A 15,344-nucleotide genomic window follows, 5' to 3' on the forward strand; every position below is an offset into this window, starting at 1 on the left:
ACCCCCACTCAGATCACAGGGAGCCAGAAGAGGCACTCAGACCCAAGAGACAATGGGAGCCTGCTGCCCATTAAGGTGGCAAGAAGAGGGGCCAGGTTAGGCTGGGGCGGATTGGGAACTGGGAGGTATGAGGCTGCTTCTGAAGAAGTGGGGTAGGGTCACAGCTCTTATTTTCAAGAGATAAACTGAAAGCAAGTGACACAGCAGCAGGGAGGGCAAGAAAGAGCAGGAAGCAAGACAGTTAGAGCATGCAGATCCTGTTAACAGGACCCTGGGGGGAGGTGGGGAGATCCAGGCAGCCATGACCCTGACTTGGAACTTCCCCAGACAATGAAGGACTGACACGGATGTGAGTGAACTAACAGAACTGTCTGGAAGGAAGGGGAGAGGCCCAGGATCCCAGATGAGATCTACTCAAAGAGGCATGCTGGCTGCTGCAGCCTCATGTGTTTCAATATGTGAAATTAGCCAACACTTTATAATCTGCCTAAAACCATGGGTTCCAGAGGACCTGGGCCTTGGGCCTTGTGAAACCCACCACTGCACACACACACCCTGCTTTGCTTTGTGTAAGGGCTGAACGGTGGCTAAGTTCCAGAACAGCTCCACCTACTTCAGCGGCCTGGGGCCACCAGGCTCCCAAGTCCCCATCCCCAGTAAGCACAGAGATGGCCTGGGTACAAAATGCCACAGTTCCCCTCTGCTAGTGCCAAGAGGCCCCTGCCAGGGACCTGGGACAGGTACTCACACAGCCCGTAGAAGATGCCTGGCTCCGGTGTGGTGACTTCAGAGACAGGAGGACTGCCTTGTAGCTCTAGCCCTCGAACCTACAGGATGGTTGGGGAGAAACAGGGAGAAGAGAGGTTTTAGTGGTACCCACACAGTTCCACCCAGATTCATTACCCCTTCCATGTCCAGGAAACCCCTGGGTCTGTTCTTGTATGTCTTGCCTTCCTGTCATGAGGTATGTGGGTGCCTAGAGCCTGGGACTACATCCCTACACACAACTCTCACTGGCAGCTAAGAGGCGATGCTACACCAGGTATTCAGACTTTCTCAAAGTCTCTTATGGACCCATAAGCTTACCAAGTGAAAGGGAAGGAAGACAGAAGAAAAGGATAGAGGAGGGTGAAGGGAGGAAAATGTGCAGAAGGAGGGATTCGGGGAAGGAGGGAGACAAGGAGTCACAGAGGGAGGGGAAAGAAGGGAGGAGGAAAGATGGACGAAGAGAAGGGTGGGCAGTGAAGGAGAAAAGGAGAGGGAAATAGGGAGAGGCAGGGATGGAGGAAGGAGAGAGGTGGAAGGAAAGGAAGAGGGAGAAGAAAGATGGAGGGAGGAAGGGAGACAGTGGAGGGGGAGGCAGAGGAGGGGAAAAGGAGACAGAGAAAGGAGGTTGAAGGAGGAAGGGAAGGAGAGAGGGAGGGAAAAGGAAGGAAGCGAGCCTCAAACCATAGCAAGTGGCCCCTCACTTGGCTGCTCAGAACTGGCATCTCAGGGGTGAGCCGAGACCCCTGTATTGTTAGAGTTCCTGGTTGATCCCATGGGCAACCAGATGAACAGTCTTGTCTTCTGATAGGTCATGGTGGGCTGCCACACCCTGCTTGATGTCTCCATAAAAGATGAATTACTTTTTACTTAATATTAATTCTCCTGGGCAAAGAAGTCTTTAGTGCTTCATACAGGAATGGTGTAGGGCAAAAGGAAGCAAGAAGTTTGTCCTCCCTAGGACCAGGGGACCCCTCCGACCTTGTAGGTGAGGTCCATCAGCAGCTCCCCCAGGACTTGACATTTGGAAAAACATTGGGCAGATAAAGGACTTCAGGGTCAACTCCATGATGACCCATGGTTTGAGAGCAGACTGTGCCATGCTTGTGGCCCAGGGAAGGTTTGGAACATATGAATTAATTGCCACTTTTAATTGAGGTAGTTTAAAACCCAGACTGTGGCTTCTCTTAAAGACCAGGAGAACAAGCGACAGTGGGCAGAGCTGCAGCCCCTCTCTGGCTTCCGCTCATTGCCCTCTTACCCCACGCCTGCCTGGCTCTGCTGCTGGCCCACTGCACTGGGAGGCCATCTCCATGCCAGCTACTGCTTTCCTCACACACTTCTGTGGACCAGCCTGTCTCCAGGGGCTTCTGCTTGTCCCATTTTCTTATCACTCCTCTCTTTTTCCATATTACAAGACCCTGGGGCCTCTCCATTTTCATCAGTGAACCCTGACATGGGCTCACTCTTGCCCATTTTCTTTGGCATTATACATTTAGATTCTAGCTTTGATACCTTCATGGTACATCCTCAATTAAGGCACTTAATCCATGCCCTCAGCAGGAATACAACAGTACCTACTTAAGGGTCATCATGGGGCCAAGCTTGCAAAGCCTGTATCACTAGTGAGCTTGGGTTAGATCATGTGCTCAGGTATCCATAGTTATGTTCACTGTTTTATGTTTATAAATAGATCTAGGGGTAGAACCTGGGTCTAAAGCATGCCAGGCAAGTACTTTTCCAACCAACTACATCTACAACCTTCTTTGTGCTTTTTGAAACACAGTTTCTCTGACTTGGCCAGGCCAGTCTTGAATTCATTCTACAACCTACTTGCCTTGGACCTGTGACTGGCTGGCTTCCAGGCCTGTACTAACAGGCTCAGCCCTGGCCATTGTTTTAATTGCAAGGTTGCCTCCTGCAGGCATTTCTGTTCTACTCAAAATGGTAACAGATGAGAAGCTATCCCGAACACACCTGTCTCCCTGCAGGGCTGCCAACCTCTATGTTTTACACACACACACACACACACACACACACACACACACACACACACACTGCACTGAACCTAACACCCAGCCTGTATTTCCTGGCTTTGATGAAAATTTGAATCCTTATTTCACTTTGGTTTAAAAAATAACAAATAATTAGAGGGTGAAATATGAAATACTGAATAGAAAATGAAATAGAAAAACGGGGACTGTCAAGGCAGCAGCCCCAACAGGGTAAAGGATATCTATTTTACTTCCTCGCCCTGCTCTGAGTTAGGAGCTGCCCCAGCATTTGGGAAGCTGAAGCAGGAAGACAGTGAGTTCAAGGCCAGACTGTGCTGCAAGGTGAGATCTTGCCCTGAACAACAAAAGGAATCCCTTTAGGGGTACTCCCCAGCCCCGCTCCAGCCCTACCTGGTCCTGGGCAGTCAAGCCGGCCTGTGTGAAAGGCCGTTCATCCTGATCTTCACCATCGTCAGCAGTGCGAGGTCTCCTTAGTGCCTCTTCAGGCTGAAAGCCACACAGGCTCTCAGCATCCATGTCAAAAGTCTCATCCAAGCAGAATATGGCCTCCAGGATGTCCTCATCCATGGTGAAAAGGATAGTGTCTCCAAAGTGCTCAGGGGCTGGACACATCACCAAGAAGAGAGAAGGTTCAGCTGGTCCAGACCCCAGTGATCTGCCATCCAGAACATGTTCTGGTGTCCCACACACACTATGTGGTCACAAGCAGCTGACAGTTCTGATGTGAGCCAACAACTCGGGCCCCACATTTCACCAAGCTGAAAGCCACTCTGATCTACTGATCTACTGTTTTAACCTTGTCATCTGTCACCAAGTAAGTCCCTGGTGTGTGAGAGGCACTAGATGTCCAACCCAGATCCTTGAGCCTGCTTCTGCTGTGCTGGGAATGCACCCCAGGAACTTGCACATGCTATGCAAGAGATCTACAGCCACAGAGCTTTAAGTCTTGCTCTAAGTCTTGAGAAAGCCCTGCTAAGAGATCCAGATTGCCTTTGAACTCAGTCTACAGCCCACACAGGCTGGGGCCTTTGGTGAAGTGAGGTTTCAAACAGTGTATATGGGATAAGTGGGTAGTCTCAGGGTGATTTTATTATGTACGCATAACCATAGTGCCGGGATTACAGGTATACACTTTCTAGTCTGGCTTCCTGTGGGCCCCTTTATGAGGCACCTCCCAAGGGGTATGGGTAATCTGCTCTCAACCTTGGGAGCTGAGGTCCAGTGACTGGATGACCCATGGCCTCCCCAAACACTCTACCCCTTTGCCTTAAGGCAAGAAAGATGTTACAATTCATGACCTTGATTTACAGAAAAGCCCCTTCTCAGGTTCAAGGTCCTGGACCCTAGTCAGACACTTAGTGTTAAGAGGCCAGCTCTGGCTCACCCATGCTGGAGGAGATGAGGGGTACAACATATCTGTAAAGAGGGCTTTATCTGCCCTGGGCTAGCTCATGGGTCTCCTTCTCCCTCCCCACCGCCCCTTGGCTCAGCAAGCAGCAAACAAGGACTTCTAGAACATCCCCACAGATATACTGTACCTCCCATCAGGGTTCCTGAGGCTTTGGCAATTTCTCCTTCAAAGATGCACTGCATATCCAACAGCATGGTGATGTCCTTCACACCACGGAAGGAGTGTATTCGAGACTTATTGTAATTCCAAATCCTAATCAGGGCAACTTGGCAAGGGTGTGTGAACTCGATGGAGATGGAGTGGGTCATGCCTGGTGTGAAGGGGGCCAGCCAGACATGCATGTCATCCTGGGTCCTGTTCACCCCATCAATGAGGTTGGAGACTACCCGTGGGTCTTTCCCATAAGCTGGTAAAATGTTGATGTCAGGGGGGTCTGCTGTAATGCTGGAGATCTGCACTGGCTCCCCTGTGGCGCTGAATATCTCTATGCCGTTAAGGCCAACGTAGTGTCTATCTCCCCACGTAGACTTGATGTCAATGACCAAGTGCTGTCCATAAGGGAGGACTGGGATTTTGAAGTCACTGTCACCATCTGTCTCTATGGAGGGCTCCGGTTCTTCCTTTCTGCAAGGGGCTGGGGGTTCCTCATACCGGCTGCTCCTCTGCTGCTTCAGAAACTCATCTAGGATGTCCCCCTGTGGCTCTAGGGCAGAGATGCGGCCCCGGTGGGCATGGTCAAAGGCCGTGAGGGAGTCCCATGATGCATGCAGTGCGTGTTCCTTTTCACCATACAACTGCAACCAAGGCAGTGCCCCGGTGACCTGAGCATCTTCTGAAAGAGAGAACGCCCTGTTAGTGTCACACCCTGGAAGCTGCCTCATGAAATGGCTCTTAGCTGCCTCGGCTGTCCCATGGCCTGAGAGGCCCTTGTGACATCTGGGAATCTTTAGTGTTGGCCTTGGGATCTAGACTTTCATTTCAGCAAAGACAAGGAGTATTCTTAACAGGCTTTGAACTTTCTAGGAGTACAACTATTATATAGATCAGGAGAAGGGCTTCAGTTAGAATCTTGAATGTTCTAATCTTAAAGGCTGGTATGTTGCAGGCTTGCCCTCCAGACTGTGGCACTACTGGGAGGGGGTGCAGCCTTAGGAGGTAGGGCCATGAAGGGAATTCTGGGATATCGGTCTCTGTTCTTCCTTTCTTTACTTTCTAGCTACCATGAGGTGAATAGCTTCCTCCACCACATGCTACCACCATCACATGCTGTGTCATCATGGGCCCAAAGCAAAATGGCCAAATAGTTCAGACCTCGAACCTTTGAAACTGTGAGACTTAATAAACCCATTCTCTTTGAAAGTTGTCTGTCTCAGGTACCATGACAACAGGAAGCTGACCCAGGAAGGCTATTTTAGTGTTGGAAACTCTACCAGAAGTCATCTCGCTTTGAAACTCACATAGCCAGGGACACATCGTGACCCACAGGGTCTGAGTTGTTCACAGTGTGGGTTGCACTGTAATAGAGGCTGGCCTATCATGTGACTCTGACAGTACTACAAGGCACTATTTAACAGCAGGAAGAATGCTCAAGAACAAATGTTAAATCTGCAATCCTAGCACTTGTCTGTGGAGGCAGGAGGATCACATGTTCAAAGCAGTCACCTTTGCCATGTGTATCAAAGGTAAGGCATCTGTCTGCTCCCACACATGGGACAAAGCCTGAGTCCTGAGTATGAGGACACAAACCAGTCCTCCGAGAGAGGCTCTGAAGACCCCTCTCAGAATCTATGAGCCCAGTGTTAACACAGCAGTGGCCCATCCTGGCAGCCAAGCACAGCCAATGACCACCCAAAGGTGTCATTGTGATGGACAGTGGCACACAGCACTGCCATTCGATGTGGTTTTCACACTGGACAACACCTGCACTCCGTTTCTTGGCTGCTTTCTAGGGGGTTTGGTACCATCAATTATCTCCTCTCTAGAATCTTCCAACACTGCTTCCTCCAGTGCTTCCTGCGCCCACTCTGCCTGCAGACACCCATAAATCTCCTCTGCCTAGAAAAGGGAGGGTACCAGATCCTGTGGCTTCCTCCCATCATGCCCTGTCCTTCTCTTGTCTGTGCAGACACCCTGCTTCCTGTTGTAATAGCAGCCTTTCACCCCACTCTAAATTCAGCCTCCCTTCTTTGGGGAACAAGCCTCAGCTTTCTGGAGCCCATCCCACTTGCAGGCCCTCCACACTGAAGCTAAGGGGGCTGTCATTCCCCTGTCTGAGCCACACTGATGGGATATATGGTGGAATTGTGAGGGCCCATTTGAGTATACTTCAGGGAACCTGCCTAAAAATGATGCCAACTTGGGAGCAGGAGCCAAAAGATACAGAGAACTTGATGGTCTTATCTGAGCTCTTGCATCCACCTGTTCCCGAGAGCAGATCCCTGGTGGCTTTTTGCACTTTGGATGCCTAAGACACCTACGGTTCTCAGAACTCCCCATTGATGTGACTTTCTACAAGAGACGGTGACTTCTCCGTCTTTTGTCAATCTTCACTTCATGCATGGCATCCCAGACAAAGCTCTTGCATTTGACAGTCCCTGTCTCAGTGGTTCAGGAGACATACCACTTCAGCTTTCTCTCTCCCTGGCCCAGAGAGCTAGCTAGCTCCTCCCTTCCTTCCCCCATCTCCTCCCCCTTCCCTGCCTGCCTGCCTGCCTGCCTGCCTGCCTGCCTGCCTGCCTGCCTGCCTGCCTGCCTCCCTCCCTCCCTCCCTCCCTCCCTCCCTCCCTCCCTCCCTCCCTCCCTCCCTCCCTCCCTCCCTCCCTCTTTCCCTTTTTGTGAGATAGGGTTTCACTACGCAGCTTGGGCTGGCCGCAACCTTGTGATCTCCCTGCCCCAGCCTCCAGAATTTCAGGAGCACAGGTATGCCCACCACACCCAGCCTACCCACAGCTCCTTATCACAGTAGTGCCACCTTCTTGCTGCAAAGTCTAGGGGTAGCTGAGATTACTTGATCCTTGGTTTCATCTGGCCTTGTTCTAACCCAGCCATCACTCTCAGCCCCCATGGGTCTCCCAGATCCCACACAGGTACTGCCCAACTTTAGATCCACTTCTGCAAGGGTCCCTCATTTCCAATGACCACACCACTGGGCTCCTTGCTGGTGATAGATAGGAAGAAGGGGTCAGGACAGGCATGGGAGAGCCCATGGGTGACAGCCTCCAGGCTGATCTGGAGCACTGAAGGCAAGAAGCTGGTGTGGACAGGCCTTCTTGTCCCAGCAAACACTTCCTAGGTATTCCTCAAACCTCATGCTATCTGTACATGGTCTGGTCACTTTGACACCCTAAGCCATGAGCCTACAGCAGAGTTTGTCATATACCACTCTCATTGCCATGATCTCTGTCCACAGGGCTTTGATGTAACTTTTCTTAATTCTACAAACTCCATCTCCCCCAGTGCCACTGCCATTCTGCTCCACCCCATCAGATGCCTATCCAAGGAAATATTAGGAGTCTTCTCCAGTGGGACTTTGTCCTTCTGTGACCTCTGCTGAGAGAGCTCTTCCTCCAGTTGGTCACTTCCTTCCAGTGGCCCCTGGTACCTCATCCTTGCTCCCTGCCATGCCCCAATGCCACACATAGATAGCATGAGGTGCTAGAAATACCTAGGAAGTGTTTGCTGGGACAGGAAGGCCTTCCACACCAGCTTCTTGCCTTCAGTGCCCTGGATCAGCCTGGAGACTCACCTGCATGTTCTCCCATGCATGTCCTGTCCCCTTCTTCCTATCTGCCACCAGTAAAGAGCCAAGAAGTCCCCACATTCTCTCCTCCCAGGGGCTGGTGTGACAAGTGGCAGAAGAAGCTCTAGCAAGGGCTGTCATCACTCATCTCTCTGTGATCTGAGTTCCTCTGACTGAAAGCAATGGCAGGTTGGCCCACAAGCATGCCAGGAGACACTAAGCACCACACATCAGGAACTTGGCCGGCGCGCCTCTTCTAGGGAGCAGGGACTTGGCATTCCTTCTGAGTCTGCCTTCCAGACTCTTCTCTGAGTCGCATACTTGGTTCTAAAAGGAGAGGTGCATACTTTCTCCTGGTCCTCTCGGGTATGATGGCAGCTGGACATCCATATGTCTTCATGTGTCTCTCTGTCTGCTGGCAACATGCTCTGTCTACTGCTCGGGACCAAGCTAAGGCTTGGCCTGTCACTGCTGACAATCCTATCCTAAATCTGCTAGACAAGTTTCTTTTTTCTTTTTTGTGGTATTAAGGAGCAAACACTGTTTTATTAAACTATGTCCCCAGTCCCAATCCTAAACCCAAATGGGCAGCAGAAAATGATGGTGTCCATCTGTAGTCTATGCAGTCTGGAAGGACCTATGATGATGACATGACAGGATCCAAAATACCATACTATTTCCGTGTGGAGTCAGCTATGGTGCTTGGTGTCTATAAGCTGCCCTCACATCTGCACTGTTGGCTACTAACACAAGAAACAAGGATGGACAAGGGCAAACATCTGCATTGATGGCTACTAACACAAGAAACAAGGATGGACAAGGATGAACACAAGAGCCACCTTTCTTCCAGTGAACCAACTTGAGCTATTGCTGATTGGGTAAGGGAGGGACACCTGACCCAAGTCACCCTGAGACTCTGGAACTGGCTGCAGGGCCCAAAGCCAGCACTCAGTCACTCAAGTCTAAGCACCCTTTGGCTGCCTGTGAACAAACTAGTAAGGAAAAGGAGGTCTGGTGGACTTGTAAGGAGAACCAAGGGGACAGGGAGAAGATGCTATTGCTTTGGCATCAGAGTACTCTGAGTTCTCCACCTACTCTTGTTCACTGCTCAGAGTAAAGGCTGATGAGGCCTTATCTATCTGTGGCCAAGGTACCCTACTTCCAGAATGCACATGGCATTACAGTAAAATCTGATCCCTGCTGAGCCACACTGAAGACACAGACTTACCACGGCGAGGGCAGAGCTCTGCAGCCACTGTGAGCTTACTCACTCCACTAGCATTTTGGTAGACTTAGCCAGCACACTTCTTGGAGGCCCAGGCATGGGCTTTGGCACTGGGGTGACAGGTAATAACACAATTTCTAAACAACTTTCCTCATTAGCAAAACCAGCTAACAAGCATTAAATCTCAAGGGCTCGATTCTTAATGTGTCACTGAGCCAAGCAGGGAAATGCCTGGCAAGAAACTAAAGTGAGATTGAGGCCTATGAACTTGGATGGTTGGGCTTTGCCTGTCACCAAGAACTCCCTGCCACTCCTTGTCTGTTTAGAGCCTGGCTGACCATTCACTGAGCACTGGCAGCTACGCTAATCAGCCCCAAGAGTCCTGGCTCCAAGCATGGATGGGAGGACTGGTTCACTATGGTTCAGATTCTACTGAACCACTGGCTGTGGGAAAGGAAAACCCAGGAAAGTTACTTAAACTTCACTTTTTAATCTGTAAGTTGGGTCTGTCAAGAGGGTTCAGAATCATTAAGGTTGGACCATACTTTGGCAAACAGCATCACACAGAGATCCAAGCCCTAAAGCCGCTTGTCACCACTGTCCTGCACCATGGCATGTCACCTGAGGCAGGCTTTCATACTCGGAAAACTTCTCTTCCTATGTTGTTTTCATTAGTGTGTGTGTGTGTGTGTGTGTGTGTGTGTGTGTGTGTGTGTAATTGTGGGTGTATGTATACATAGATTTGCATGCCTGTGGAGAATGGAAGACAACCCTTGGTCATCACCTTCAGAGAATATCCACTTCCACTAAGACAAGGTCTCACTATCGTAGATATCATTATTTGGTTAGAGTGGCTGGCTAGCAAGGAATCCTACTGCCTCTGCCTCCCCAGAGCTGGGACTAGGGGGATTTGGGGTATCAACTAAGATCCTCAAGTACTTTTCCTACCACCACCCCCTATACATACCCCTGGTCATTTTAATGTGTTTCTAGAGGCAGGGTCTTTCTGTGTAGCAGAGGTCAGTCTAGAGCTGGTGATACTCCTGCCTCAGTGCCCTGAGTGTGGAGGTTCCAGGCTTAGTCCTACCATGCTCCTGTGAGGTTTCCTGATCTCTACTCATTCTCAGAGACTAATGAGAGGTAGGCAGCAGCAAAGACACAGAGGGCAGCCAGTGGTTAGGTGGGTTAGCCCTCAGAGTATGAGGGACTTGCTCCGCATCTTATATGACACATGAGGGACCAAGCAGACACTCATTGATAGAGATGATTTACGAAGGACAAGCAAGGATTCCTGTGGCCACACCAACAAGAGGCAGACTCAGAGTACAGGTGACACAGGCTGGGGAAAGGAGAGCAGAAGCAGCGACCATCTTCTGGGGCATGCTTCTCTGCCAGGTACAAATCTCAGGTGACCATCCATCCACATGCTCTGTGGTGAAACTAATATCCGTTACAGCTGAGGGAGGGAATGTTTTGTAGGGGCCTTGTGGGAATAGGGTGAAAGGAGCTAAAAGTGAGGCCCAGTAGGTCAGGGCGCAGGGGTGGGTAGTATGTGACACAAGCTGACACCTCACTCATAACTTGTTGAACACTCCCCAAGTGCCAGGCTCGGTTGCTTTGTCGAAGCCACTGTCTTGTTTGTTCCTCACATCTCTAACAAAGGTGTGTCAATCCCACCTTATAGATGAAGATCCTGAAACTCAGAGAGGAAAGAGCCTGCAAACAATCAGGTTTATCCTAATGGCTTCACTATAAAGCACTCCACAACACAGGGGCAAGTCTGAGTGCTCTTACCAGTCACTCTGGTACCCTCTCATACAGATAGACACAGAACCCAGCCTCATAATACTTTCCTTACTCAGAATGGACATGCACACCACACCCTGAACCCCATTTTACATTCAGGATGTCCTTATAGATAACCCAGTGCAAAGACTATGATGGTCTCAACCTCAGGTATGCCAACAGACGAGGCTTCTGCTTTATTTTCAATATTGGGGGTTGAACTCAGGGCCTTCCATCAATGAGCTACAGTCCCAGCCATTCTACCTCTTTATTTTGACACAATGTATCACTGAGTTGACCAGGCTGGCCTTGAACTTCCTCTATTGCCTAGGCAGGCCTTAGACTTGGAACTCTCCTGCCTTTGCCTCTGGAGTAGCTAGGATTACAGACTTGAGCCATGAAACCTAATGGTTTCTTTTTGACACTAATATGGTGGTTTCAAAATAATCAATATCTGTTGCTAACACTGTAAAGCAAGGCTTTTCCATACTACCAATTTGTACTTACCCCCTCCCCAAAAAAAGGAGACTGGCACACTAGCCATGAATTCCTGAAGGCAAGCAACAAGACTGTGGAGTGGTGGACCCTCTGGCCACCACCCTACAATGTCTAGAGGTTCTTTCTCTGCCTAGACTAGTGTCAGCTGTGTTTAGCACCATCCTAGGGTTGTCTACTAACAGAATCAGGGAAATTACTAGGGACTAATGTCTTTATCAAAGGTGGAGAAGGAAGGCCAGCTGGGAAAAACCATGTACGGCAAGAAAAATGGGCCAAGAGACAGATCCTGGTGCCAGTGACAATCACATCAAGGAGTTCAACGTTCAGGGTACCCAGTTACCCCTCACTGTACCACCTTTCTGGCTGAGACAGTGGATTTGTTTCTTCTATTTGAGAAAAGGCCTGCCCCTTGTTTTATGGCAACTAGAGTCCAGGGAAACAAATGGCTTTATGCCAACTGAGGTTTCTTAAAGCTTACCTTTGCTGGCTGGCTGGTCATCACCATGACTACCACTGGCATCCTTCTTCAGGGCCCTCCTCCCACTAGCAGGGCGATCCCTGTTAGGAGGCTGGCTAAAGATGTCTAAGTCATCACCACAGGTTTTGGAGGATGCCCTCTGGGGGTTCTCTTCAGTGATGACATTCCAGCTGCTAGTCCTCCCTTGCTCACGCCGAGGGGCTTTTTCCCTGGCCTCTACCTCTCCAGGAGCATCACCAATGACATCATCTAACGGAAGCCTGCTCTTCTGTTCCAGATTCTTTTCAGGACTGAGCCACAGGGGTTTGGGCTTCCTGCCTGCCTGTTTCTTATCCATCCCTGTTAGAGAAGGCTGTAACCAGTGTGGGGTTTTCCCAGAGAGTTCAGGGATTCTCTTGCCTTTGAGGTTTTCCAGCTGTTGGATCAAAGAGGGTTCCTCTTCTAGAGGAGAACATTTCCCAGGAGAGGAAGAAGGAGGGACACTGGGTTCATCACCCATTGAGGCAGGGGCTGCCAACGGTTTTACATCTTCCTGTAACTTGGACAAATTGTCCTTTGGGCAATGAGTAGAATTCACCTTTTCGACAAGGAAATCTCCTTGTAACGAAGCTGTCATATCCATCAGGGTTTTAGCTGACTGTGAGCAGCTGTGCCCAAGCTCCTCATCCCCATTCATGCCAGCCATCTTAAGGGCACCTTTGCTTTCTTCCCAGCCAGCACTCAGGGCCTTCTCTGGGCTCTCATTCTTCTCGCTCTGAAGGTCAACAGGGATGGTACAATCAAAAGGGGCTTTGCCTCCTCCTTTGTCTAACACACCATCAAAGATGAGGCTTTTGTTGACATAGAGTTTCACGTTCTTGGCACCAATATCAAGATCCTGAATGCACAAAATGGAACAAAAGGAAAACGTGTGTCATCAGACTGATGTGTCAGATTGTGGAAGTGAAGATGCCCCCAAACAGAAATGTAAAGTGCCAGAAATGTGAGCACTCGAGCTGAGGCAGCAGCTGTGAAATGGACTCCCCCTTCCTCTCTCTGCAAAGCTGTGCATACTCTAGGAATCAAAGGACTTTCTCAAAAAGGCAGCCTCGGTGCTGTCTTGGCTTTCATCGCCTCCTGTCAGGACACTGGTAATGGCCCACTAATTGGTCTCACTGCTTCCTGGTCTCTTGCTGCTTCATCCTGATTCACATTGCCACCAGAGTTCATCTCCTACAGGAGCAAAGATGCCCCATCACTCCCTTGTGACACCCTTCATGGCTTTTCACAGCCTATAGCAGCTTTCTTTAAAGATTGGCTCCAGCCGGGTGTAGCAGTATATGCCTGTCATCCTGGCACTTTCCAGGTCCCAGGACACAGTGAGTTTGAGACCAGCATGAACTACAAAGTAAGATTCTGTCTCAAAAACAAGCAAGCAAACAAACAAAAAAACCCCACAGAACAAACAAAAGAAACAAACCCCAAAAGGAAAAACCCACATGCATTCACACACACAAAAATAAATGTATATTTCAAGTAAGCTAAAATGAGGTGTGGTTTCTGAGGCTTCTGTATGAAGGAGACCTGGTGTGCACGTCCAATGTAGGCTCTTGGGAGGACTCCTGGGGTGTCCCATATTGAGTATCTTGAAAGCCAGAGCCTGAGACAAGGACTTGCTGTAGAGAGAAATGGGGAAAGGAAGGCAGGGTAGAAAGAAGCCCCCAGAGTGTCTGAGCTCCTCATTGCTGGAGGAAGTTGGGGTTCCATTCTGCTAGGACTCTAAAAATCCATGGCATGTACCTTGGAAATGTCCCCCAAAGACAGAAGTTAGTCTGCGCTGTTTGCTCAGGTGGCCCCGGGGCAACCATACCCTTACACATCACAAGCTGGGCATGTTTCCTCAGCAGATAGCCCAGCAAGCAGCTCAGGTGCTGCAAAGCCAGCATGCCATGGAGACACTCACTGCAGCTGCAGCTGCAGCTGCAGTCAGGGAAAAAGACCCAGGGGATGTGGAGCAGGTACCAAGGCCACAGCCTTGACAATGCAATGGCAGTTTCTAGGAAATCTTTGCCCTACTACCAATTTTTTTAATGTTTCCATTGCACAAGGATGTGGAGAATGCAGGCCAGCATGACATATAGTGACCTTCAAAGAAAGGTTCCTGTCCCCTCATAACCCAAACACATGGCCTTGTGTCATGCATGTATCTGATGCTTATCTATTCATGCTTAGAATAAGAGCACCCCACCTCCATCTACTGGTTACTTCCACCTTCTCTGTGGTAGAACTCTTCCCAGGCTTCGTCAAGGAATATAATGCATACATCAGACAATAAACAGCTACTTGGTAAGTGTTAACACGTACATATCCCTGGAACAATTTCCACACTTAGGATAACAGATGCCCATTACCCCAAGCTTCTTTTCACACTTTAAAATCCCACCCATCTGCTTACTATCACTGCAGATTTTTACACACCAGAGTGCACGTGCGTGTGTGTGTGTGTGTGTGTGCACGCGCGCGTGCGTGTGTGTACACATGTGTTATCAGAGGACAACTTGGGGAAGACAGTTCTCTTCTTCTACTATGTGTATCTAGGAATGGAACTCAGGCCATCAGGCTTGACAGCAAATGTTTTTACCCAATGAGCCTCCTCAACAGGCCCCTTTTTATAAACTGACACTCATGTTTCTAGAGTTTTGACATAGAGTTTGCTGTGTGCACCCCCTTTCTATCTGGCTTCTTTCACTTAGCATAGTCCCTCTGAGATGCATCCTGACTGTGAGAGTCTGCCGTTTTCTTCCTTTTGATTGCCGAGTAGTCTTCAGAGGTACCCACAAGATGCTGTTACCCCTCCAGTGAATCAGTCACTGTCACTCCCCATCAGGTTCCTGTCCCAACTCAATACAGAATCCACTGTGCCAAGGCACCCACAGCCAGAACAATGGTTTACCCCTGCTGTCTGCCCTTCTCTTAGCTATGACAGTGGTCTACAGGGCTGGTTCACATCAAAAGTCACAGGATCTCTTGCTCCCCTGACATGGTTGGTTCAGTAGAACAAATAGGCAGCTCTTCCTCCTTCCTAGTCTCCTTGGCTGGGCTTCCAGTTATGACGTGCCTACATTATTTGGCTTCCACCTAGCTGGCTACTCCCCTGCCCAGCCTCCTTGGCTTGGATCCACTTCTGCTATCTCCACCAGCTCAGCTGGGCCTTAGTGACTAGACTGCCCTAGGTTCAAGGCTAGCTTTCTGAGTGTCTTGTACTCACCATGGCTCATCTGGTTCGAGGATGTCCATCCTCTGACTCTCTAGTCCTGGCCCCTCCATCAGGCCCTATGGGATGGATGCCCCTCCCACCCCTATCAACTGTTATATGCTTCAGATTCATCAAATACTTAAAAAAAATAACAAGCAAACAAAACACATAGGTGAGTAGCCTAGGCTAGCGT

General features: G+C 49.7%; 1 protein-coding gene across 5 annotated transcripts in view; it reads right to left on the reverse strand.

The window, feature by feature from the left end:
* Katnip (katanin interacting protein) overlaps positions 1 to 15,344 on the reverse strand; it is a 165,805-nt gene that overhangs the window by 20,897 nt on the left and 129,564 nt on the right. For 4 of the 5 annotated variants that reach the window (XM_040754736.1, XM_040754746.1, XM_040754729.1 and 1 more), the window contains 4 exons: positions 11,917 to 12,793; positions 4,319 to 5,023; positions 3,171 to 3,382; positions 749 to 827 (listed from right to left, as the gene is read on the reverse strand). In XM_040754736.1, the coding sequence (XP_040610670.1) occupies positions 749 to 827; positions 3,171 to 3,382; positions 4,319 to 5,023; positions 11,917 to 12,793 (1,873 nt within the window). The remainder of the gene's footprint in view (positions 1 to 748; positions 828 to 3,170; positions 3,383 to 4,318; positions 5,024 to 11,916; positions 12,794 to 15,344) is intronic. The other variant, XM_040754733.1, reaches the window with a different exon arrangement.

This window comes from Mesocricetus auratus, unplaced genomic scaffold, assembly GCF_017639785.1.
Source record: "Mesocricetus auratus isolate SY011 unplaced genomic scaffold, BCM_Maur_2.0 Super-Scaffold_4256, whole genome shotgun sequence".
Classification (NCBI taxonomy): Eukaryota; Metazoa; Chordata; class Mammalia; order Rodentia; family Cricetidae; genus Mesocricetus; species Mesocricetus auratus.